Below are 27,775 nucleotides of genomic sequence, written 5' to 3' on the forward strand. Positions count from 1 at the left end.
TTATTATTACCACCCCAAGACCTTATGGAGTAAAAGACTCATCTGGGAGGTCTTTTTATCACACACACAGCTCATCATACCGTTTTTTTAAACACATTCAAACTCTTTGCAGACACCACATTCTCAGGCAAGGCATTCCAATCATTCACAAATCTGCATGAAAAAAACCTGTCTCTCACTCCCCTACTCACACCCTCTTTATACAGTTTCCAGGGATGACCTCTGGTTCTCCCCTGATCTCCCACTATTCTCTGCAAAAATCTTCTCCAGCATTGATCCCATAACAACCCCTTACCAACTTGTAGGTCTCTATCATATCTTCCCTCTTCCTCCTGTCCACCAGACTCTGCAAATTACATCTTCTCAATCTTTCCTCATACTCGACATTCCAGAGGTCAGAAACTACCTTAGTCAGTCTCCTTTGGACCCTTTCCAACATCTCTTCATCCTTCTGAAAACCCAGTAACCAAATCTGGGCACAATAGTCCATGTGTGGCTTAATCAAAGCCTTATACAACAGAACAAGACTCTCCCTACTTCTACACATCAGTGTCCTCCACATCATTCCCAGAAGCCTTTGTGTTGTCTTCACAATTTTGCCGATGTGTGCCCTAAATTTTAGATCCTTATCTACTATCACCCCCAGATCTCTTATTTCCTCTACTTCCAACAATATATTCCCACCAAGCATAAATTCTGCATCTCATCTTTGTTTTCCAAATTTTAAAACCTTACATCTTGCCACATTGAATTCACATCCCCATTTCCGTGCCCAATCGCTCAATCTATTCAAGTCTTCCTGTAAGGCCACAACATCTTCACTACACTTCATGGTTTGTCCCAACTTTGCATCATCTGCAAACAACTGAATATCTCCATCCAAATCTTCACCTATATCATTAATATACAAGTTAAACAGTAATGGACCTAAAACAGACCCCTGAGGAACTCCGCTAGTGACTTTCCTTTTCCTGGATATCGCTCCCCCATACACAACTTGTTGATACCTAGCAGATAGCCAGTCTCCAATCCAATGCACCAATCTAATATCCAACCCCACCTGCTCTAGTTTGACTGTCAACCTATCATGAGGTACTCTATCAAAAGCCTTTGCAAAATCTAAGTATATTACTGTGTATCCTTTTCCTCTGCCCAAGGAAGCAGTCACTTTATTGTAATAAGTATGTAGATTACTAAAACATGACCTCCCTTTAGCAAATCCATGCTATTCATCAAAGATCCTAGTTCTCACAAGCTTCTCCAGCAACTTAACCACAATACCTGACACACAGACAGGCCTATAGTTTGATGCTTGAGTTCGATCACCTCCTTTATGAAGTGGCACAATCTTACCCTCCTTCCACTCCTTAGGAACTTGACTGAGTGCAAGACTCATATTAAAAAAATATGTCAAGGCAGGTGTCAACTCCCTGGCACATTCTTTCAGAATACGTGGTGATATATAATCAAGTCCCACAGCCTTATTAACATCTAGTTTACTCAACTCCCCATACACCTCTTGCTCACCTACAGTCAGTCTCTCCTCCCCATCATCAACTGCTCTTAATCCCTCCATGAAGTCACACTCACAAGATTGAAAGATCTTTATGAACTGTTCATTAAGTATCCCCACCACACATTCTTCATCAGCTGTCTTTATACCATTTTCTCCAGTCAATCTCATCCTTCCATAATTATTCTTTCTTTTGCTGGCTACATATCGAGAGAATTCCTTAGGATTCTTTTTTGGCTTCATTAGCCAACTGATGTTCATGCCTCTCTTTAGCTACCCTCGCCAACCAAGTCACCCTCCTTGCCTGGTCTTTGTAGACCTCATGGAATTGATTATTTCCACTTCTCTTATGCTGCCTCCACAATGCCCTTTTTCTCTGTATCACATGCTTAATCTCTTTATTCATCCATCTAACACCCACCTTATTTAACCTTCTCATCCTTGGAATACATTTAGACATTGCATCTACTAAAGAGTTTTTGAAAATTCCCCAAGCTGCATTGATCTCTTTTCCATATAAATCCTCATTCCACGCTACACCCGCAAGCTGTCTCCTGAGCTCTTCATAATCACCTCCCTTGTAGTTCCACATATACTCTCACAGAGTTCCTCACACTTCTGGCAACCACCCAGGTAATCACCTCATGGTCACTCTCACCAATTGGTGGATGATTTGACACCTCATTTATAATTACATCCTCTGATGAGATGACCAAATCCAAGACCCTCAATCCTCGTGTGTCCTCTATTACATACTGTCTGAGGTAGTTATCCCTCAAAAACTCAAGAAACTCATTTTCTTTACTTCCAGTTGCTATCTCATCATTCCAGTCTATATTGCCATAATTGAAATCATCCATAATGATCACCCTTTTCTTATTTACTTGACTAATTTGATTGTACATTTCATTATCACCACCATCCACATTATCTGGTCTATAACAACATCCCACCAAGTATTTGATTCTGCAATTTTCTGCAATTTGCATTCCCTCAATCTACCATCTTACATTCCAGAGACTAGACTTAATCAATTGTCTCTGAAACGTTCCAACATCTCTTCATCCATTTGAAAATCCAGTGATCATATGTTGTCTGATCAAAGCCTTATACACAGAATCATAACATCCATACTCCTACATGTCAATGTTCTTTACATCATTCCCACAATGCACTGTGCTGTCCTCACAATTTTAGCAAAATGGCCCTGAAATTTCAGGTCCTTTTTCACTAACACCCCCAGATCCCTCATCTCCACCTGCTATACTAAGATATTCCCACCAATATTATACCCTGCATCCCATCTGTGCTTCCCAAACTTTAGAACTTTACACTTTACTATGTTAAACTGAGAGGACCGTTCATTTTCCCATTCAGAAATCAAAAAGTCAAGGCTACACCATCCACTGTACTCCACATAGTTCTTCTCAACTTTGCATCATCTGTAAACAACTGTATATCACTATTCAGGCCCTTCCCAATATCATTTACCTACAAATTAAACAGCAATTGACCCAAAATAGACCCTTGGGGCATTACTTCCCCATACACAACTTGCTAATACCTATCAGACAGCCAATCCCAATCCAGCGCACTTATCTACTATCCAACCTATCCAAACCCAGTTTAAATTACCAGCTTGTCATTTGGCAATCTATGAAAGGCTTTAGCAAAATCTAAATATACCACCATATAAGATTTCCCTTTGTCCAATACACCTGTCACCTTGTTATAGTAAGCACATTGCTAAAACATGATCTTCCTTTATCAAACCCATGCTGTCAATCAAAGAGAATGTTGTTGCCATCAACCCAGTTCTGAATCCTGGTCCTCACTAGCCTGTCTAACACCTTTACCACAACTCCAGACACAGATTGACCGTAATTCGAAGTGTTAGCCTTATCACTTCCCTTTATGAAGTGGAACAGTTCTGTCCCCTTTCCTCTACTTTGGCACTTTGGCAAATCTAAGGCTCATGTTAAAGAGGTAACTTAAAGCTGTTGTTAACTCCCTGCAACATTCCCTCAAGACACATGGTTATATACCATGAAATGATTCTTTTTTTTTAATGTGGACCCCACCAGAAAGGGTCGTAAACTTATTTCAACCAGTACTGTGAATGGACTAAGGTTTAAATAATCTATGATCCTTTCTCTAAAGACCAAATATGAAACTACATAGGAAGAGTGGATATTAAATCTAACTTGATTTCAAAGCTGAATGTTTGTAGAAAGTTTTGTAAGTTGACCTGAGAGCTTACGAGAATACAATCCTTGGCATCCCTGAGTTGCCTTAGCTTGGACTACTTTAAAGACACAGGTGCTCTGCTCCCCAAGCATCCATTTATTCATCTTTTATTAGTCCATTTGATAAAGGTTTCACCTGCCTGACAACTCTTTTGAAGTGGTTGGTTCTCTTCAGAGACCAGGCAGAAACCTTAAGAGAACACAAATTCTCGTCCACTACTAAGGAAATCAAACTGTCAGAGAAATGTAATTTTTGTAAGTTAACTCTCAGTATGTGCATAAAAATAATTAATAAAGGAAGAACCAAAAGGCTTCATTTCAGCAATGTAAAATTACATATCTTTTAGCTCTTTCTTTAATAATTATTTTTACTAAAAATAATTACTAAATGTTTAGTTTTATTTTTCATTTCTAAGTTTTATTTCTAAATTTTAATTACTATTTTAATAAAAATAATTACTAAAGAAAGAGCCAGAAGGCTTCATTTTGACAATGTAAAATTACATAACTTTTGGCTCTTTCTTTAGTAATTATTTTTGTGCACCAATCGAGAGTTCACTTATGAAAAATACATTTCTCTGACATTTTGATTTCCTTAGTACTGAACGAGAGCTTCTGCTCTCTTAAGGTTTCTGACGAGAACAAACCAATTCAAAATAGCTGTCAGGCCAGTGAAACCTTTATCAAATGGATTAATAAAAGGTGAATATATGGATGCTTAGTGGACATTTTGAAATAATGTTGGATTTAATACTCTGTCTATGTAATTTTACATCACTGAAATGAAGCCTTTTGGCTCTTTCTTTAGTAATCAAATATGAAACTTTTTCAAGCCACTTCAGGCTCCCATTTGAACAATGTTACGGTATTACACTAGACAATGAAATTCATCTACTACCCAAAACTGCTGGTTTGAATCCTACCATGGGAGTGAGGATTCAAATCCCCATCCTTTTGGTTGAGGTGGATACAATTGGCTACAGAAGAGTGATCATGTGGTCTTGACTTGGGGGATGAGTAGATGTAGAAGTGTTGAGAAGAAAGAAATTTATGGAGAATTATAATGCAAGATAACAATAATCTTAGAAATCAGCTTGATGTAGTTCCATGCGTGGATAAATTGAAAGAGACAGATATCACCAGTGCATCGGAAGTAGTGAAAAAAGATTTTTTAGCAGCAATGGTAAGTTGTATATATTGTATACCTAGCGTATAAAATATATACAACTTATGTATATAAGTATATATATGTATACTTTACACCAAATTGTGTATACTTTACACAATTTTGTGTAAAGTGAATGACTAGCAATATCATATGGGAACTGCGATGAAAAAGAGGTTATGGAAAAAGTATAGGGAGAGGGATGGAGAGCAGTTACATGAGGAATATAAGACTCAGGCTCAGGCTAGAAAAGTGACCAGCATTATACAGAAGGAAAAACCAGAATATGAGAAGAAATTAGCCCTAAGGTCCAAAGAAAATCAGAAGCAATTTTCTTTGGACCTTAGGGCTTTTCAGAAGAATCAGGAGGAGAAATGATTGTGGAAGAATGACATTGTCAGACAAAAATGGGAGTAGAGTAACTGATGCAGAAAAGATAGAAAAGTTGTTTAATGATCACTTTATTGGATATTTCATCTTGGAAAAAAAAGGAGTCTATTGCTTATAGGGATGGGGAGGGTTCAAGGTTTGGTAGTACAAGGAGACTATGTTACAAACACTAAGTTCTCTGAATGTCAATAAAGCAATGGGACTTGATAAGATTTCACTACCTGTTTTAAGAGAATGTGCTAAGGAACTAACAGCTCCATTAACTTGGTTCTTCAATGGGAGCCTGGCAATTTAAAGGTACCCAAGGAGTGGAAGGAAAGTAAGATTATCCAATTGCATTACAGTGGTGGGTGGTGGTAACAGAATGGAAGTTTCAAACTATAGGCCACTTTGTATTTCTTCTGTAGTTGTTAAGATTTCAAAGAAATTAGTGAGAGATCATGGAGCACTCTTATTTGAGTAATATACTTCCCTTTTATAATAAATAACAAGAGTGGTTGATGAGAAAGGCATATACTGCCATTTTAAATTTTATTTTACAAAAGAATTGGACAGGGTACCACATGAAAATCTGTTTAAGTTACAGTTTATGGATTTAGATATCAGTTTAGTGAATTGGAATGGGGATTGGCTGTGTGATAGATATCAGTCTTGTACAAGTGAAATGCATAAAGAAAGCAGAAGTTTACAAGTGGGATCTGTATTATTTATCTTTGATATCAATGATGTTGGCAGTGGATTGCAGGGAGATATTCAGTTGTTTTCAGATGTGTGAATCCGGGAAGGGTTGTTAGCAATAGTGCTGATATGGTAACTCTCCAGAATCATTTGAATAAGCTGGACAGATGGGCAAATGAATGTATGTCTCAGTTTAATACAACTAATTGTAAGGCTCTGAAGTTTGGGATCCATCGATGGAAAACTGCATACTCTATTGGAGGAACTGAATCAGAGGAAGTGGAGGAGGAAAGGAACCTTGGGGTGAAGACTGGTAGAATACAGACATAGGAGACACATTGTGAAGATAACCCAGAGGATGGCTGCAATACTGAGATGGACTCTAACCAGCAGAGATAGAAGAGTTGTGGTTTTATTATATAAAGCTGTGATCAGACCATGCATGGATTATTGTGCTTATATTTGGTCACCAGTATTTGAAGGGAATAAATGAACTTTGGAGTGAGTGCACAGGTGGATAACAAAAATGATATCAGGACTGTATGTTAGCTATGGTGATAGACAGGTCATTCAACCTACAGAGTTTGGTCGATAGAAGGAGAGGTGATAGGATGGAGACATTTAAACTGTTGATAGGCAGTTAGAGGGCAGTTCTTTTGTATGGTAAATCAAAAAGAAGGAGCAAGAACAATGGGCCATCCCTGGAAGTCACGAATGGAAGGGGTGAGTAAGAGGGTGGAGGAGTGTCTTTTTTGCATGGAGGATCATTGGATCTTGGAATGCATTGCTTGATAGGGCAGTGAGAGCACAAACAGTGAATGGGTTTAAGGAATGGTATGATAGACATTGTGTTGTATAAGATGGGCCTCTCACAGTGAGTCTACTCATTGTGAGACCTCCACAATTCAGGACCTCCAGCGACCTCAACTCCCTGAAGGTCCTGAATAATAATAATAATAATACAAATTATTATTTATTAATCAGGCTGGTTAGTTCAAAATAGCCTAAGAGAATGCTTTTCGTTTGATTTTTTTCTCTGCATTGATTATTAAATTTTATTACATTTAGAAAAGTAGATCAAAGTTGGATTTGCTACTTGTTGAAATTAATCAATAAATATTCCTTTCAGGTTATTAATGACTACGAAGAATGGAAAAGTTCTAAATATCCAAACTTAGCTGAATTACTAGAAGAATTTAAATCTGTTGAAATAAATCCATCCTTACTACTTACACAGTTGCCTCTTTTACAACCACGGTATTATAGTATTAGCAGCTCACCAGCAAGTAATCCCAATGAAGTGCACCTAACTCTAACTCTTGTAAGTTATCGCACGCAAGGTGAGTGATGGCAAAACTAAATTTGAATTTATCTAAATTTATCAAAATTTGAAATTTGAATTTCATGGGTAGAAAAATTGGAAGAGACAGATATCACCAGTGCATTGGAAGTAGTGAAAAAATATTTATTAGCAGCAAATGGGAACTGCAATGAAAACGAGGTTATGGAAAAAGTATAGGGAGAAGGATGGAGAGAAGTTACATCAGGAATATAAGACTCAGGTTAGAAAAGTGACCAGCATTATACCGAAGGCAAAACATTTTTTTTTTCACTTATTAAAAATCATTCAAAATATCTTTCAAATATCATTTTAAACATTATAAAAGTCAAAATACTAATAAGAGAATCAATGAATATTCAAGTATATGCTACATTTCTAGCTTTGACTTTTATAATGCTTATAAAAGAAAAAGCTATAAGCAACACTTATATAAAGTATTACAAAATTTATAAAACAACAGCAGAATCACTACATGCTTAAATACATGCTGTGCTAGTAATAATTATCAATAACCAACTTTCATGGGGTGTGTATGCTCAATACTCAACTAGAAACAGATGTATCATATTAAATCTTAAATCAATTCACCCATGACTCTTCCTTAAGAGTCATGGGTGAACTTAAATATTGTAATATGCACTCGGAAACCTGTTCCCATTTTAGCTGTTTTAGCCATACTTTCATCTAAACAAACTACTCATCCTGTTTTTTCCCATAATGATCTCTTTTGTCCTTCCCTCTCTCTATGTAAATTCTTATTGTATTAATCCTAGAATACCCCCCTCAACTTAAACTACTTGATCATATCACCTCTCAAACAAGCTTTCAAATATTTTCAAGAAGTTCCAAAAATATCACATATATGACTTTCCCTTTATTCACCATGTTTGTCATGTTGTGAAAGGCTGGATAAGATGCTAGTAGATTACTAACTCTATTCTTTATAAGATTGAGTGTTACTATGAGATTGTGGAATGCCATGGTTGGGTAAATTTCAAAGGCAGTATTACTTTAAATTCATTGCTTCTTGTTAGTGCTGTGATATAATATGGCAGCAAAGGTAGATCATTGCATAGGTTAGTGAGAAACACAAGCAAAGTGAATGGCATGGATTTTTCAAAATTGGTACCTTAAGAGTAATGTTTATGTGGAGAGGCTAAATAACAGAAAGAAGTAAGTGTAAGTAAGAAGTGCCATATTCTGATGGATCACGAGGTTTGTTTAAATACGAGTAGGAAACATGGCATTGTAACTGAAATGGTAGTTGAGGAAGACTGTGTAAATGTTAAGAAAGTGTGGGGAGTGATAGCAGAGAAAAGAGTTCAATTGATGAGAAAGTGTGTGATAATGATGTTGAAAAACAGAGTGCAATTAGCGGTAAATAAATGAGAGTAAACAATATCAAAAAAAAAATGATGCAAGATTTAAAAGCTGAGTTGGTGAAGATGAGGCAAGATATAAAGTGGATGTGTGGTGAAATGAACAGAATTGTAGATATGTATAAAACAGTGAAGAAAACAAGAACGAGGTATGGTAAACGAGAAGATGCACAAGGTTGTTTTCTGGGAGGTAAAATGAATAGGTGATTGAAGCATTAGATATGAGGAATAAGCAAGCAAAAGAGTTGGTAGTGATAGTAGGAACAAATGACTTGACTGGGAACAAGGAGAATGTAAGACAGGATAAGACAGGTTGTTGAGAATGATGAAAGATAAGAGTGTGATAGGAAAGGTAGTCAGTGGGTTGCCCAGGTATGACAGTGATGAGATGAGGCATAGAGAAAGAATTATGAATGATATCATAGTCAAAATGCTTTAATAGAAAGGAATGCAGTTTGTTAACATATGGAATGGGTTTGAAGGATGAATTGAACTGTATAAGAATGAACTGCATTTAAATTGGTTTGGTGTGAATTATTTGGAGAGACTGGTGCTGGAAGGAAGAGTGCAAAGAATGAATCTGAAAAGTAAGAAGCTATAAGAAACAGTGGAAGAATAAGGTAGGAAAGATTTAAGTGGTGCTTATGAATAGAGAAGTGGGTAGCATGATTGTAGAGAATTTGAGAACAAGTGTAAAAGACAGACAGAGGGACTCACGGTGGACAGGGGATCATAACACGAGAAAACAATGCTTAAAGAGGAAGTGACTGTGTGTGTGTGTGTGTGTGTGTGTGTGTGTGTGTGTGTGTGTGTGTGTGTGTGTGTGTGTGTGTGTGTGTGTGTGTGTGCGTGTGTGTGTGTGTGTGTGTGTGTGTGTGTGTGTGTGTGTGTGTGTGTGTGTGTGTGTGTGTGTGTGTGTGTGTGTGTGTAGACAAGAAGAAAATGGGATGGCCTGGGATGTAGGGAGAACAGATGGATTTGAAGAAGGTTCTAAGATAGGTAAGGAGGAAAAGAAATAGCTCAATGAAGGTATGGAGAAATCACATCTAACAAGTGGTATCACCAAAATTTCTTATAGATCCAGGAATGAGCTGTTGTGTTTGTATATGAATGCTAGAAATATCAGGAACAAAGAAATGAAATGGTTGCATTGATCGAGTTTGTTCACCCAAAAATTGTTGGAATAAGTAAGATATGGTTCGATGAGGATAACATCCCGACGGGAATAGAGATGGAAGGGTATGATGCTTTTTGTGAAGATAGAAAAGGTAAAAAGGGAGGTAGAGTGCTATTGATGATAGAAAAAGAATTATGTCCATATAACATAAAGATGCCAGGGAGAAATATTGGCAGTGAGGTAGTATGGTGTGAATTATAGGTAAACAAAATAAAATAATTAGTCAGGTGTTGTTATAAACCTGGTAATGTGGAGGGTGGTGACCATGAAATGTATAAGCATATAGGATAAGTGATCATTATGGATGATTTTAACTATGGCAGTATAGATTGGGATGACGAGATAGCAACTAGAAGTAAAGAAAATAAATTTCTCACATTTTTGAGGGATGACTACCTTAGACAGTATCTCAGAGATGGCATGCGAAGATTGAGGGGTCTTGTATTTGATCATCTCATCAGAGGATGTTATTATAAATGAGGTGTCAAATCTCCCTCTAGTTGGTGAAAGTGACCATGAAGTGATTGGCAACCTGGGTGGTTGACAACAGTGTAAGGACTTCTTGTAGTTCCACATACATCTTTTCTGAGGAAAAGATGTATGTGGAACTACAAGGCTGGTGATTATGAGAAGCTCAGGAGATAGCTTGCAACTGTAGCATAGAATGAGGAGTTGGGTGGAAAGAAGATCAATGCTGTTTGGGTGCTATTTAAGAACTATCTAGTAGAAGCAATGTCTAAATTGCTGTTTGGGTGCTATTTAAGAACTATCTAGTAGAAGCAATGTCTAAATTTATTCCAAAAGTCAGAAGCTAAATAAAGTACATGTGAAATGGATGAATGAAGAGATTAAGCATGCAATACAGATAAAGAAGGCATTATGGAGGCAACATAAGATAAGTGGTAATAATCAGTTACCCTCCTTGCCAGTACAAAGAGCAAGCAAGGAGGATAATTTGGTTGGTAAAGCAAAAGTGCAATATGAGCAGCAGTTAGTGAAGCCAAAAAAAAAAAAAAAAAAAATCTAGGAGGTTCTTCACTATGTAGCCAGCAGAAAAAGAGAATGATTATGTATCATCTGGTTTTCAGAAGGATGAAGAGATATTTGAAAGTGTCCAGAGGAAACCGACTAAAGTAGTTTCTGGTCTATGGAACTTTCAGTATGAAGTAAGGTCGAGAAAATGCAATTCACGGAGTCTAGTGGATAGGAAGAGAAGGTGATATGATAGAAACATACAAGTTGGTAAGGGGTTTGTTATAGGATTAATATCAAAGATGTTTCCCTGGAAACTGTATAAGGAGTGTGTGAAACAGGTTTTTTGTATGGAGAGTTGTGAATGATTGAAATGCATGGCCTGAGAGTGTGGTGTCTGCCGAGAATTTAAATGTATTTAAGGCGCAGTATGATGAACTGGGGGTATGACAAATGGACCGTCTGTGATGAGTCTTTGGCTCTATGGAAGCCTTGTTATAATAATAATAATAATTATTATTATTATGCGACATCTCCAGGGAGTCTAAAGACTCATCGAGGGAGGCTTACTCCACAACTCTCCGTCTCCACTAATCCATCCACCGCAACTACCTTCCTCATCTACACCCATGGCATCTACCACCCACCACTAGTATTTTCATAGACAATCACAAACGTCCATACCCACTGCGGGATTCGAACCCGCAGCCTTTTAGCTGGAGAGCGGATACGCTAACCACTCAGCTAACCAGACAGGCATTATAATAATAATAATAAATGGATGGAACACATTGAAAGAATGAAATCGGATAATCTTTCCGATTATCCGAAAACCAGGATGTCCTATAAAGAGATTCAACAATGATTTCTAGGGTCGGAACAGGCCACTCTAAATCCTTGAAAGCATAATGATGCATAATCATGCTCGCTATTTTAGACAATTCCATGTTTGTTAATCCCCATCCTATATTCTTTTCCTAAATAATCTCTCCAGTACCTCAACAACAGTTACAAATATATAGATTGATCCAACAACTGGATGGTGGCATGTTTTTTTTTTTTTTTTTACTTTTGTTAGATGCTCACATTAATTAACGAAAGCACAGATAACTCTTTTACACAATCATTAAAAATGCATGGCAGTATGCCATCTAATTATTATTGCATGTCATGCCCATGGAACCTGAGGACTCATTGTGGAAGGTCAATCTACACTATACATTCAACCATCTTTATCGCATCCTCTAATCTACACTGCATAATCGCCCATCTAAACTATGCTCTATGATTTGCCTGTTGTTTAGGGGGATGAAAATCAGCATTTCCAGGAGAACAACACTGCAACCTCACGAGATCACCAATTCACCTTGATTTGAAAATGTCCATATAAAAATTCATTTTGTTATGATGAGAATAAAATTTAAATCTTTTGCAATCAAAGGACTTGTGTCCTACCATTCTTCCAACTGTGTTATGGAAGTGGTAACCTCATTGCCTTATTAAAATCACACATCTCTGTTCGTTCCCCTCTGTTCCTTGTAGTATTTGCGTCCTTCTTGGTGTTTCACAGCATCATTTGTGTCAGCATGAAATACAGTGAGAAAGTTGATGAAAGTTTTTTCACTTGGCTGTGCTACCAATTATATATATTTAGTTTAATCCTTTATCCAAGTGTATACAAACAAAGTTTGTGTCTGAAGTATTTTCAGGACTGGGGCAACTCATGGTAAAGGTGGAATAAGTAAGCAAACAAAGTTTGCGCCTGAAGTATTTTCAGACTGGGGTTACCACGAGTTGCCCCAGTCCTGAAAATACTTCAGGCACAAACATTGTTTGCTTACACTTGGATAAAGGATTAAACTAAATATATAGGTAACAGTGACAAAGTGCCCATTAAACAATACCACTCTACTATAACCTCTGCCATTATCACTCTACCACCATTCTGTAATTATCCTTCCTCTTGCTTTTACCACATAGTGGAAGAACTCCACTGGATTTCCTATCTTGAGCTGGTCACTTCTCATATTATTCTTTTTCTTTTCTTACCATATTTGTCACTTTTCCTTACCTTAGCTGCCAAGCCTGCACTTTATACTTCTTGACTGTATCTTTTGTGACTATATCCTGTGACACAACAACCAATATTGCAAAACATCATATAGCTTCCACTGCATGCTGATTTATCCCTCAGAACATCTAGAAATTTATTCCCTTTGCTATTATAAGTTATCATCTCTTTTTAGTTCATATCTCCATATTTAAAGCCCTTCATTAGGATTAACCTCTTTTTATTGGTCAGACAAGTTATGTAAACATTTCATTAGTATTAACCTCTACATTCCAAGTATGTTAAATCATCCTACTAAATCATCATTGCAACATGTTATTAGATACATTGTTTTATTTATTTCAACCTAAATGTCATGTTCCACCTTTACTCTGACCGGGCATACTTCCTCTGTTATCATTATTCTCCTCTTATTTTCTCCTATCGCCCCCAAACATTCCATATCCTTTATTTCTATATATCATCTTCAGTAATCCAAGTTTTTAATAGCCAATAATCCTTTGATATGCTGTTTCAATCAATGCCACAAATTCAGTTTCCATATATTGTTGAAACTCCTTGCATGATACCAACAAAATGGTCCAAATGAAGCTCCATAAACTTCTGGCTACCCATCAAAAATTCTAACTCAAACACCCTTGTTAACTTTGCTGTTACACAATTTTCTGAGGTGATCTCTTGTTCTCTCCCTTTCTCTTATTTATCGAAAAAAAAAAGTCTTCAGTCAGTCAGCCCTACAAAATTCCTTTAATAACTTTTGTGTCACCTCTTTCAGGCCTATAAACTAGCTTTGTAATCCACAGTCCTTCAATCTATTCTCATAGTGAGTATTCCACATACCTATCACAATCTTGTTGAATGGCCACTGAATCCTCTCCATCATTACTCATCAAAAAGAATCCAGACCTGTGCATAGTAGTAGTCCACATGGGCCTTATTACTAACTGTACTAATTTACTATTTTTATTCACTGTCCTCGAGACATCAACTCTCTGTCTACAACCATCCCAAAGTTAGACACACGTAGGCACAAGAATTAATAATCAAAATTTATTAATGCAGGCATTTCCAGCCTGAATCTACAGAGCACAAACAAATTTACAAGGTGAAGCAAAACAATGAATTTTTATTCTCTTTCACAAGTGTGGCCACATGTTGGAGTGATGCCATGCAATTGATACTAAATAAATAAAAAAATAAAAATAAACTAAATAATTTTATTAGTTTAGTTAATTTTTATATGAAATAAAAAATTAAAATACAAAGGAATGTAAATAAAATAAAACAAAATAATAGACGGGGGGGGGGGGGGCTGCTTGCTATTTATCAGAATGAGACTCCCAAATTTTTCTTTGGGATCAAAACAACTGGATAAACATTTGTTTTGATTTAGGATTGGGAAGTGTAAGAGTGCTTGTGCACCACTCTCCCTGAACAACTGCTCAAATGTAAAACAATACCAATGTAACAGGCATATATTATTATTATTATTATTATTATTATTATTATTATTATTATTATTATTATTATTAAATAACACCACCAGGGAGTCCAAAGACTCATCGAGGGAGGACACCTACTCTACAGCGCTTCGTCTTCAACCACATCTATCTTCATCATCTACACCAATGCCACCTACCACTGACCACCACCACCTCTAGTATCACAGACCATCACAAACATCCATGCCCGTGGTGGGATTCGAACCTGCAGCCTTTTGGGTAAAGAGTGGATACGCTAACCACTCGGCCAACCAGGCCAGCACTCATCAAAAAGAATCCAGACCTGTGCATAGTAGTAGTAGTCCACATGGGCCTTATTACTAACTGTACTAATTTACTATTTTTATTCACCTTTACAATATGTCCTCGAGAATATTAAACCAAAGGTTATTATGCTCAGTATCCACTTGTTAATGTGTCAGATCAGATTTTTCAGGTTTATTGTGAGTGATGTGATATTCCTGTGGTTATTTTTCAACAGAACAACTTAATGGTTGTCTAAATTAAGAAGGGAGGCAATCATATTGAACCTGATAATTACTGTTTATCCTTTATGGAGGATAACCAGGAGGATATTTTATTAAGAAAGAATGTGGGAGCTAAAATAAATCTGGGAACTTTCTTGAGATGTATGATGGGCTGAATCTTGTAAGTAATGGCTTGTGAAAGTAAGCTTAGAACGAAAAGGATATTAATGTTGGTTAGGAAGGTACACAGCAATGCTTCAGATTCAGGCCAAAATGGCAAAGACATCATCCACTCAACATACCTAGAAAGAAGGTTCTGGTTGTATTGAAAATAAAGAGTCTTTAAAATACTCCATGTAGAAATTGGCTAACACAGGAGAAAGGGAATTCCCAATAGTAGTACTTTTGATCTGTTAGTAGATTTTGTTTCTACAGACAAAACAAAACAGACTCAGTGCACAACAAAGTTGAAAATTTAACTTTGAAGGAACTTCTGTGATAGCAACTGAAAGTGTCAGCAAGAGGTACGCTACAAAATAAGGACTGACCATGCATTCAAAACTGACCATGCATCATTATTAGGTTTAATGGAATGAATGCAGCACAAAAGAACAATAAAATGAACGTTTACTGGATCCTATATTTTGTCTCTGTTACAGGGATATAATCTGAAAATTGTAAAAGCACACACAAAAACACTCAAAACAGTAAGTGGAAAAAATTAGACTAAAATCCTGTGAGGGCCTTAGCTGTTAAGTGGGAAACCTAAGAATTAAAGTTTCCTAAATCTTGAGAAGTTTAACACAACCATGTTTATTAAGAGTAGGTTTAATAAATCTGTAACTGATTCTAAGAAGTCTTTTACGTTTATATTTGTAGTGGTGAAACATAGTAGTAGTTTTTTTTTCCATTTGATTCTGTGTAAGGTATCTCTATTTTGTAGAGAGAAACAGAGAGAGAGAGAAATGTGAGGAGATGGCAGGAAAAACCAATTTAGTAATCTTTTTAGATTATTAAATTGGAGAAGGGAAATCTGCCAAAAAAGTTCAGCTGAAAGGAAAGCTTGGGTGGATCAGTGGTTACAGACAAAGGTTGTGATAAATGCTGTGCAGTTGAGAGGGGAATGATCTGAAAGTTTATGTATGTAGAGTAGTCCTCCCCCCCCCTCATCTGCAAGGGATGCATTCCAAGACTGACCATACAAAATGATAGCATTTCTTGCACATTGGGACATAGGGACATAGCCCAATTAAGTGTGGCCCCACTGTTTTTGTCAGGGGACCAGAGCAAATAGTAAAAAAGTAGTTACTGGAACAAACTTCACTTCAACATCAGCAGAATTCTAGATTAGTACCATCAACATAAGAAGCATTAATATATAAGAAGTGGAACAAGCAGAAAAATTGCATAGGTACCAGATCAACATAATAAGCATTACCAAAATGGAGAGAAAACAGATGAGATTCTTCTAAGTAACAAATACACAATGTTATATTCAGGAAACAACAATCAGGGAAAAAGAAGTAGCCTTAAGATTCTACACTAAATATGAGAATAACATTCTTGTCAAGTGATGTGAGTAAACATATGAAGGGAGAAATGAACAATGAGTTATTTGTGCCTGTAGCCCAAAAAAAAGTTCTGCTAAAGAAGAAGTAGATACCTGAAACCTCAGAAGTACTGAACCCTATACATGCATACCTATGATAAAGTTTAATTTATAAATTAAGCACAATAAGAAATTAACAACAATATCTAATAATAAAGAACAATTATAACACTATACTGTAATTAAAAGTTATGTGAATGTAAATGGAATCTCAGCAACCTCGGCGTACGATTTTTTTTTCTTTCCTTATGAAGTTGAGAACTTTCACTTTTTTCACTTAAAGGAAGCACTTTATGGCTTCTCTTTCACATATCTGAGAAATACCACTACTCTTGTTCTTTGTGGCCATTATTAAGTTAAATACGGGTTACTTGAACACAAGCACTGAGATGCCGTGACAGTCCATCTGATAACCGAGACAGCTACTAAGTGAGTAATGGGTGGGTAGCATGTAATTCGGCATGGATATGCTGGACAAAGGGACAATTCACGTCCCAGCCAGGACTGAGTGGGGCGGCATAAGATTTCATCATGCTACTCAGAACGGCACTCAATTTAAAACCTATAAATTGATTATTTCTGGACCATTTAATATTTTTGGATTGGGGTTGACCACAGGTAACCGAAACCATGGAAAGCGAATCTGTGGATAAGAGGGTGGGGTGGTCTACTGTCTCTTCATGTGTGAGTGTGCTTTCTATACACAGAGAAAGAAAGGTTGCCATTGGGGAGATGAGCACTTAGGATATCTAGAAAATGCAGGTTATTATTATTTTCTTATTTCTATGGTGAACTGAATTTTGGGATTCTGGCTGTTGTGCTGGCAGATGCCACATTCTGTATGCAGGGTGATGTATAAATATGGACCCAGACAAGCCACTACTGCAAAGTTGTGGACAAGGCTTCAGATACTAAAAGCTGCTTTGTCAAGTCATTTAGACAAAAGGTTAACAACTTAGAGGTTGACTATGTGGCTGAGTAACATACCTACTAAGGTTGTCATATCCTTACTTTTTCCTTAATTTTTTGAAATTCCTTATGAGCAGATTTTTCAGAAATATCAAAAAGAATATCCCACAGTTCAGTGTTGAGAACAGAAGCTAGTTCTGACCGGAGAGAGAGAAAACTAATGACTACATTCATACCAGATAAGTTACTAAGTAGGGTGAACTGTTCATGAAGTAATGCAAAATTAGCATGTCTGTAGATACAAAGAGCCTTAGACGAATGAAATTTTATCTTAACCTTAACATAGGTTAAGGTTAAATCCAGTGTCCTTGCACCTTTTTAAGCAAGCTAGCTGATTAAGTTCCTAGATAAACAGACTTTCCATTTATCATATTATTTAGCTTTGTGTGCTATGCACACAGTTTAAACAGGCTATGACTGAGTTAAAATCAGCATACAAGCCTTAATACTAGACTGATCATGAGTCAGTGAGTTTTGAAGATAGGTTTTTAATTTTTATTCAGGAATTCTAATGAATTTTTGCACATATTTATGCTGGAATGTGGTACTGGCAATGACTAATATATGTCCTGAACATAAATCCAGCAAGTAGTTAACCATTATCGAGCCTTGATAAGACCCCATCTTGACTGCTGTGCCCAGATCTGGGTGCCAGGGTTTCTTCTTGATGGAGAGTAGGTGGAGAGGATCCAGAGGCGAGTGACCAAGATGATAGCAGGTCTATGGAATGAACCCTACGAGAACAGGTTGAAGATTTGTGGGTTGCAGAAATTGGTTGATAGGGAAAAGAGGTGATATGATTGGGACATTCAAATTGCTGAAGGGTTTCTGTAGGATTAATTCAGAGGATATTTTTCAGAATAGATGGTGGGAGGACTAGGGCCATCCATGGGAACTGAGGCCATCCATGGCACCTACAACAGACTCTGGCAGCATAAGCTGCCAGAGTCTGTTGTAGGTGCCATGACTGTGAATGAGTTCAAGGAAAAGTATGATTGATACTGTATGGATGTTGAATAGTTGTTCTTGACATGATGTTTAGGGTCTCCCTCGATGAGTCTAAGGATTCCTTGGAGTTGCCCGTAATAATAATAATAATAATAATAATAATAATAATTATTATTATTATTATTATTATTATTATTATTATTAGGTTTGCTCTTTTCTCCAAATTCTCCCAAAAGAAAAATTTATGTCTGGTTATCATTTCCTACTCTGAACATGTTCAGATTTCCAAAAATGACAAGCTTTTCCATTTGCTTTATGCAAGCTCCACTTCTTCTTTAGTAGAACTTTTTTGTTGGACTATAGGCACAAATAAGTCATAGTTCATTTCTTGATTCATATGCATGTCCACATCACTCAACAAGAATGTTACGTTAAAGATACCATGAAATTTTATAAACTTGCTTTTAATCCTTTTTTCCCAAGTAAGGAAACAAGCAAGTAAGCTAAGTTTGCGCCTGAAGTATTTTCAGGTCTCAGGCAACTCGTGGTAAAGGTAGCATAAGCTCTGATCACGTGCCTCAGTATCACACAATACAAAGCACATATCCTTACGGACATGTATCATGCTATGTATTATGGGAAGGGTCACTACCCAGGCTGGTTTTGACCTTTATTGAGGTCTCGTCAATGGGAGCCAGATGCAGAGGTAGTGATACCAAGAGTGAAGTAATGCAGAAATTATATTTACCTATACAAGTTGCCACATGGTGCTTTGACCTTATTAAATAAAAATCTCCAGATGACAGAAAGATGTAGAAAGTTTTTTTACCTTCGGTGTACTATAAGTTAAAGATACAAAGAAATTTTATACACTTGGTTTTAATCCTTTTTGCCCAAGTAAGCAAACAAGCAACTTTAACCTTGGTATCGCCACCTCTGGGTCTGGCCCCCACTGGCAAGACCTCAATAAAGGTCAAAACCGATCTGGTTAGTGAACCTTCCCATTATACATAGCATGATACATGTCCGTAAGGATATGTGCTTTGTATTATGGGATACTGAGGCAGGTGATCAGAGCTCATGCTACCTTTACCACGAGTTGCCTCAGACCTGATAATACTTCAGGCACAAACTTAGCTTACTTGCTTGTTTGCTTATTTGGAAAAAAGGATTAAAACCAAGTTTATAAAATGTCTTGGTATCTTTAACGTATAGTACACCCAAGGTAAAAAACTTTCTACATCTTTCTCTCATCTGGAGATTTTTATTTAATAAGGTCAAAACACCTTGTGGCAACTCGTATAGGTAAATATAAGTTCTGCATTATTTCAACCTTGGTATCACCCTTTCCATTATACATAGCATGATACATGTCCGTAAGGATATATGCTTTGTATTATACAATACTGAGGCAGGTGATCAGAGCTTATGCTACCTTTACCATGAGTTGTTTCAGACCTGAAAATACTTCAGGTGCAAACTTAGCTTACTTGCTTGCATAATACAAAGCATATATCCTTACGGACATGTATCATGCTATGTATAATGGAAAGGGTGATACCAAGGTTGAAATAATGCAGATCTATAAAGTCAAAACAGGGAGCAAGGTTGAGATGGTTTGGTCATGTGATGAGGAGGGAGGACGAATATGTGGGAAGAAAGGTCATGCAGAAGGTTGAAATAATGCAGAAGTCATATTTTCATATACGAGTTGCCAAAAGGTGTCACACCTTATTCAGTCTGGATTAGAGAAAGATGTTTGATACTAAGGCAAGTGATGTGAAGTCTTAGCTTCTTTATACGAGTTGCCCAGTCCTGAAATACTTCAGGTGCAAACTTTGTTTGCTTACACTTGGATAAAGGATTAAACCAAGAATATAATTTCTTTGTTTCTTTAATTTATAGTATAACCAAGTGAAAAACTTCCAACATCTTTCTCTAATCCAGAGTGATTTAATAATAAGGTGTGACACCTTTTGGCAACTCGTATATGAAAATATGACTTCTGCATTACTTCAACTTTAGTATCACCTCTGGATCTAACTCCCACTGAAGAGACCTCAATAAATGTCAAAACTGGTCTAAGTAGTGACCCTTCCCATAATACATAGCATTATACATGTCTGAAAGGAGATGTGCTTTGCATTATGGGATACTAAGGCAAGTGATGTGAAGTCTTAACTTCTTTATACGAGTTGACCAGTCCTGTAAATACTTCAGGCACAAACTTTGTTTGCTTACACTAAGATAAAGGATTAAGCCAAGTATATAATTTCTTTGGTATCTTTAATTTATAACATGTATTTGTTACTTAGAAGAATATTATCTGTTTTGTCTCCATTTTGGTAATGCTTATTATGTTGACCTGGTACTTACGCAGTTCTTCTGCTTGTGCCACTTCTTATATATTAATGCTTCTTATGTTGATGGTACTAATCTTGAATTCCGCTGATGTTGAACTGAAGAGTTTGTTCCAGTAGCTACTTTTTCACTGTTAGCTCTAGTCCCCTGACAGGGACTAAATCAAATTTTTTCTGTTTAACACTGTGATGGAGGTGGTGACGGAGGAGGTGAGAGAAGATGCGCCTTGGACAATGTTGTATGCAGATGACATCTTGCTGTGTGCAGATTCAAGAGAAGAAGTGGAAACTAAACTGGAAAGATGGAGAAAAGTACTGGAAGAGAAAGGTATGAGACTGAGCAGAAGTAAGGCAGAGTATATGTGTTGCACGGTGGGTGGCAGCCAGGAGACAGATCTGGAGCTGGAAGGAAATGTCATCAGGAAGGTGAGGGACTTTAGATATTTAGGTTCAACAGTGGAAGAAGATGGAGATGCTGAGAAGGAAGTGGAATGTAGGATACAAGCGGGTTGGAGAAACTGGAGGGAGATGGCTGGAGTGTTATGCGATAAGAGGGTGCCTAGCAATCTGAAAGGCAAAATCTATAGGGAAGTAGTGAGGCCAGCTATGACGTATGCTGTAGAAACTATATGGCCCTGAGGAAAAATAACATCAGCAGGATGGAAGTAGCAGAGATGAGAATGCTTAGGTGGATGTGCGGTATGACCAGAAAGGATCATCTTAGAAATGACTATATAAGGGGAACAGTGAAAGCTACGAACTTAGGAGCGAAGATACAGGAAGCAAGGTTGAGATGGTTTGGTCATGTGATGAGGAGGGAGGACGAATATGTGGGAAGAAAGGTCATGCAGATGGATTTGCAAGGAAGGAGGAAGCGTGGGTGGCCAAAGAAGAGATGGAGGAAGCTGGTAGAAGAGAACTTGAGGATGAAGAACTTGGATGTGGTAACAGCCCAAGACAGGAGGATGTGGAGGAGACTTATCATCAACAGTGACCCCACTTAAGTGGGAGAAGCTGCAGAAGAAGAAGAAGAAGAAGCTCTAGTCCCCTGACAAAAACAGTGGGACAACACTTAATTGGGCTATGCACCAATGGGCAAGAAATGCTATCATTTTGTACCATCATTTTATTTTGTTTTAGCCAGTAAGAATATAAGTTGGTTGGCTAAATCCTAAATTGCCAGTCCATCCTCATTTGCCCAGTATCCGGGTAGATGCCTACTAATGGGCACATGAGAAGGTGAGGAATGGAAATTAGATTCAGAAGTCTCCTTAAAAGTCTGTGTGAAGGTTATGACACGAAAGTGCTGTGCACAATTTCTTTCATGACTGTTGTTTTAATATTGGATCATGGTATCTAATCCAAGACTCACATATCATTTTGTCCATAACCAGTACTTTTATTAATCAGATAGAGTTCACTTTTGTTCATCACTGTAGTTATGGGAAGCCTAGCTTTCCCACCACTTCATTGAAAAACATCACATTGAAAATCTGTTTTCAATGTGATGTGATGTGACTGTCTCCCTTCCAGTGACTCTAAACTGGTAGACAATTTGCATAACAATACTTCTTCTTCTTCTGCTCTCTTTCAATAATCAATATGTGAGATTTGTAGTATATGCAAGTGTTGGATCTCCTGATTTGAACATTGTCAATTAGCATTTTTTTTTACTCTTGTTTAAAATGCTTCTGCTACTTAGATGTTTTTTGCCCATATTTTGTCTGTGGCATTCTGTAACACTGCATCTGCTGATCACTTTTGACAAGCCTTGCAAGTTCTTTAATACATCTTTGACTTAAACTACAGAAAATAGCTTTCTCCCCATTACTGAAAATTAAGTAAGCAGCATTTATCACTACTTTTTAAAACCTCTCATACATGCTCCATATGATCTTTTCATAAATCAGAAGTTTACTTGTAATGATAAACATTAAATAGTAACAGGCATTCTGTCATAAAAACAAAAATATTATTTTTTAAAATAAGTATTTCTTTGATTTAATAAACTTTAATCATATGACTTGTAATTTTAGATAACAAAGGTCCTCTTCACTATGGAGTTTGCACATCATATTTGAATTCCTTTCCTGAAATGGATATTCCCTGTTTCGTTAGGAGGTATGCATATAACTACAACTTATTTGCACTAGTTCAATATTTTATTTACAGATTAAAATTTAGTAATTTAAATAATACTATATATAATTCTTCATACACCAGGATTACAATAGACCATATTTGCTTGGATTTAGCAAAGGCATTTGACAGGGTGCCACACAATAAGCTGATATTTAAGTTGCAGCACATGGGTCTGGATGTCAGATTGGTCAACTGGATTCCGAATTGGCTGTCCGATTGGTATCAGAGAGTTGTGTATGGTGGGACAGTTTCAAGGAGGCAGAGGGTTACAAGTAGGGTTCCCACAGTGCTCAGTACTGGGGCCTATATTGTTTAACCTTTATATCAATGACCTTGTCAGTGGATTACAAGGGGATATTCAGTTGTTTGCAGATGATGTGAAGCTGGGAAGGGTTATTAGTAATAGTGCAGATGTGGCAGTCCTGTAAGAGGATTTGAATAAGCTAGACAGATAGACAAATGAATGGGGGTATCAGTTTAATGCAGCAAAATGTAAGGTCTTGAACACATTGAGGACGCTGCATACTCTATTGGAGGAGCTATACTGGACGAAGTAGGGGGGGACAAATCTGGGGTTGATGACGGATAGAAACCTGAAATTTAGGGGACTTATTGCAAAGGTGGTGAAGATAACACAAAGGATTGCTGCAATAATGAGAAGGACACTGATCAGCAGAGATAAAAGAGTTATCATTCTGTTGAATAAAACTCTGATTAGACCACACTTAATAGTCTGTTAATAGACTAAATCTGTGAACAGACTATTGTTCACAGATTTGGTCCCCAGGATTTGAAGGGAATAAATTAACTGCAGAAAGAATACAAAGGCAGATAACAAAGATGGTTTCAGGACTGCACATTGGTAGTTATGAGGATCGGCTGAGGGAATGTGGATTACAGAGTTTGGTGGATAGAAGAAGGAGAGGTGATATGATTGAGACTTTTAAACTGTTGAGAGGTGGTTACACGGTTGACACTGAGAAGTTCTTTTGCTTGGTTGAACAGCAGGAAGGAGTGATGACAAGGGGCCATCCCTGGAAGTTACAAAAGGAAACTGTGAGCAAGAGGGTGAGGAGTGGTTTCTTTGCATGGAGGGTGGTTGAACCATGGAATGCATTGCCTGATAGAGTGGTGAGAGTGAGAATGGTCAATGAGTTTAAGGAGTGGTATGATAGACTTTGTGTTTCCTAAGATGGACCTCCCACGATGAGTCTTGATAGACTTTGTGTTTCCTAGGAAGGACCTCCTGCGATGAGTCTTTTGACTCCATGGAGGCCTGAATAATAATAATAATATATTTACATTTCATATCACTGGAGAAAAATATATAGCATAGAAAAATAACTAGCACTACTGATGCTGAATCATCTTCAGAAAGGTCTGAATAAACCTTTCACTTGGACAAAAGAGTGGGGTAGTAGTTTTAATTTCAAAAAGTGCAAGGTGTTGCATTTTGGAGTGCAAAATATAAGGCTACGTACTATATCGATAGTGCTGTACTGCAGGAAGTGGATGAGATTAGAGATTTGGGAGTGATGGTTGACAGTAGAGTGAATTTTAGAGGACATATAACTAGTGTTGCAAAGGTTACACATTGTAGTGCTGCTATGATAAGAAGTAATCTAACATGCAAGGATAAGGAAGTGGTTGTGCCACTGTATAAGGCACTGGTCAGACCACACTTGGATTATTATGCTCAGATCTGGTCACCTGGTTTTCAATGTGATAAGGAGACATTGGAGAGGGTCCAGAGATGAGTGACTAAGACAATATCAGGAGTTTGGAATGCTGGCTATGGAGAGAGGTTGAAGAAATGTGGATTGCAGAGTTTGGTAGTAGGAGGAAAAGAGGTGATATGATAGAGACATTTAAGTTAGTGAGAGGATTTTATCAGATTAATCCAGAGGGGATTATAAAAAGAGTAGAAGGTGAGAGGGGAAGAATCAGAGATCATTCCTGGAAGTTATGTAAAAGTGTGGTGAAGAAGGGTGTGAGAAGTAGATTTTTTACATGAAGAATTCTCAGTGAATGGAATGCATTACCAGAACGTGTTTTTAATGCAAGGAGTGTAAAGGATTTTAAGATTCTATATGATAAATATGTTGTCAGTTGAATGAACCTCCCACGATGAGTCTTTCAACTCCATGGAGGGTGCAATAATAATAATAATAATAATAATAATAGGCTAATATGCCATAATATTATTCATTTACAGAAAGCCTTTAATCCTATTTTCTATTCCACAAAGAACAGGCAAGGAAGTTGACTTGGTTGGTAAGGATATAAAAAATGCAGAATGAGCAGCAGTTAGTGAATGAAGCTAAAAATAAAAATAAAAAAGAATGATTAATTATGGTAGGAATACATTAATTGGAGAAAATAGTATAAGAACAACTGCTGCAGAGGATATAGAGGATGATCAATAGGGTAATATGCCATAATATTATTCATTTACAAAAAGATTTTAATTCTATTATATTTAAGGCTATTTGGCCTGTTTTAGTTTAGGAGTGCCCCTTTTTAACGTCAGTGGCTTTTTACTCAAGAATTCTTAGTGCATTGCATAACAGAGGGAACAAGAGGTTCAAGAGTTTTGGATTTGGTTATAGCATCAGAAGAGTTGATAATAACTGAGATGACATCTCTTCCACCAGTTGGAGAGAGTGACCATATGGTTTTGACTTGGAAAATGAATAGACATGCAGGAGTATCAAAGAGACGGGAACTTATGTGGAATTATAAAGCAGGTGATTATAATAATCTTGGACGTCAACTTCGGGAAGTTTCATGGAGGGAGGAATTGGAAGGCTGGGATATCATTAGTGCATGGGAAATTGTGAAAGAATATTTTTAGCAGCAATGGTAAGTTGTATACCACGAGTGAAGAAGAGAACACAATTTGGAGTAAAGTGGATGACAAACAATATTAAAAAGGAATTGCATGTGAAAAAGAGGCTATGGAAGAGATATAAGGAGACAGGTGAAGAGAAGATGCATGAAGAATATAAGACACAGGCCAGAAGAGTGACTAGTGTGGTAAGGAAAGTGAAACTGGAATATGAGAGGAGATTGGCCCTAAGATCCAAAGAAAATCCTAGGGAATTTTTTAGCTAGGTGGCCAGCAGGAGGAGAAATGACTGTGGAAGAATGACATTGTGGGATAAAAATGGGAATAGAGTGACTGATGCAGAGGACATAGTGGAATTGTTAAATGAACACATTATTGGAGTATTTCATCCTAGAGGAGTCAGTTTTAATGCTAGAGGAATAGGGCAGGGTCAAGGTTTAGAGGTACAGGAGAAGAGTGTGTTTCAGATACTGAATACTCTGGATGTCAGTAAAGCTTTGTGTATTTCTTCTGGGTACTCGTGGTGAAATACTGGATGGTATTTCACCACGAGTTTTGAGAGAATGTGTTAGGGAACTGATAGTGCCTTTAACATGGCCTTTCAATGAAAGTCTGGCTGCAGGAAAGGTGCCCAGGGAATGGAAGGAAGGTAAGATAGTGCCATTGCATAAGGGTGGTAACAGACTGGAAGTGTCTAATTGTAGGCCAGTTTGTGTGTCATCAGTAGTTGTTAAGATGTTGGAGAAAGTAGTGAGGGACCGTATACAGCATTGTTTTTATGAGTGAGTCAACATGGATTTGTGAAAGAGTGCTCTTGTTTTAGCAATATGCTAGCCTTTTATAATAAAGTTACAAGAACATTAGATGAGGGAAAGGTATATACTGCAATTTTCTTAGACTTGGCGAAGGCATTTGACAGGGTGCCACATGATAAGCTGATATTTAAGTTGCAGCACATGGGTCTGGATGTCAGATTGGTCAACTGGATTCAGGATTGGCTGTCTGATAGGTATCAGAGAGTTGTGTATGGTGGAGCAGTTTCCAGGAGGCAGAGGGTTACAAGTAGGGTCCCACAGGGCTCAGTACTAGGACCTATATTGTTTAACCTTTATATCAATGACATAGCCAGTGGATTACAGGGGGATATTCAGTTGTTTGCGGATGATGCGAAGCTGGGAAGGATTATTAGTAATAGTGCAGATATGGTAGCCCTGCAAGAGGATTTAAATAAGCTAGATAGATGGGCAAATGAATGGGGGTTTTGGTTTAATGCAGCAAAATGTAAGGTCTTGAGGTTTGGGAAACATCGATGGGATGCTGCATACTCTATGGGTGGAGTTATACTGGAGGAAGTAGGGGAGACAAGAGATCTGGGGTTGATGATTGATAGAAACCTGAAGATTAGGGAACATATTGCAAAGGTGGTGAAGGTAACACAGAGGATTGCTGCTATTATGAGAAGGACACTGACCTGCAGAGATAAGAAGGTTATCATTCCATTGTATAAATCTCTGATCAGACCACACTTGGACTATTGTTCTCTGATTTGGTCCCCAGGATTTGAAGAGGATAAATTAACTGTGGAAAGGATACAAAGACGGATGACAAAGATGGTTTCAGGACTGTACAAGGATAGTTATGAGGATCGGCTGAGAGAATGTGGACTGCAGAGTTTGGTGGATAGAAGAAGGAGAGGTGATATGATTGAGACTTTTAAACTGTTGAGAGGTGGTTACAGGGTTGACACTGGGGAGTTCTTTTGCTTGGTTGAACAGCAGGAAGGAGTGATGACAAGAGGCCATCCCTGGAAGTTACGAAAGGAAACTGTGAGCAAGAGGGTAAGGAGTGGTTTGTGTGGAGGGTGGTTGAGCCGTGGAAGCATTGCCTGATGGAGTGGTGGGAGCGAGAACGGTCAGTGAGTTTAAAGAGTGGTATGATAGACTTTGTGTTTCTCAGGGGGGGGGCCTCCCCTCGATGAGTCTTTTGACTCCTTGGAT

At 37.5% G+C, this 27,775-nt stretch overlaps 1 protein-coding gene across 2 annotated transcripts in view; it reads left to right on the plus strand.

Annotated features, from left to right (window-relative positions):
- LOC150107093 (nitric oxide synthase 1-like) overlaps positions 1–27,775 on the plus strand; it is a 281,501-nt gene that overhangs the window by 212,689 nt on the left and 41,037 nt on the right. For both annotated transcript variants that reach the window (XM_090391631.1, XM_090391632.1), the window contains 2 exons: positions 7,122–7,332; positions 22,825–22,909. In XM_090391631.1, coding sequence (XP_090247757.1) covers positions 7,122–7,332; positions 22,825–22,909 — 296 coding nt within the window. The remainder of the gene's footprint in view (positions 1–7,121; positions 7,333–22,824; positions 22,910–27,775) is intronic.

This window comes from Typopeltis vanoorti, chromosome 4, assembly GCF_054136105.1.
Source record: "Typopeltis vanoorti isolate ZY-2024b chromosome 4, IOZ_Tvanoo_1.0, whole genome shotgun sequence".
Classification (NCBI taxonomy): domain Eukaryota; kingdom Metazoa; phylum Arthropoda; class Arachnida; order Uropygi; family Thelyphonidae; genus Typopeltis; species Typopeltis vanoorti.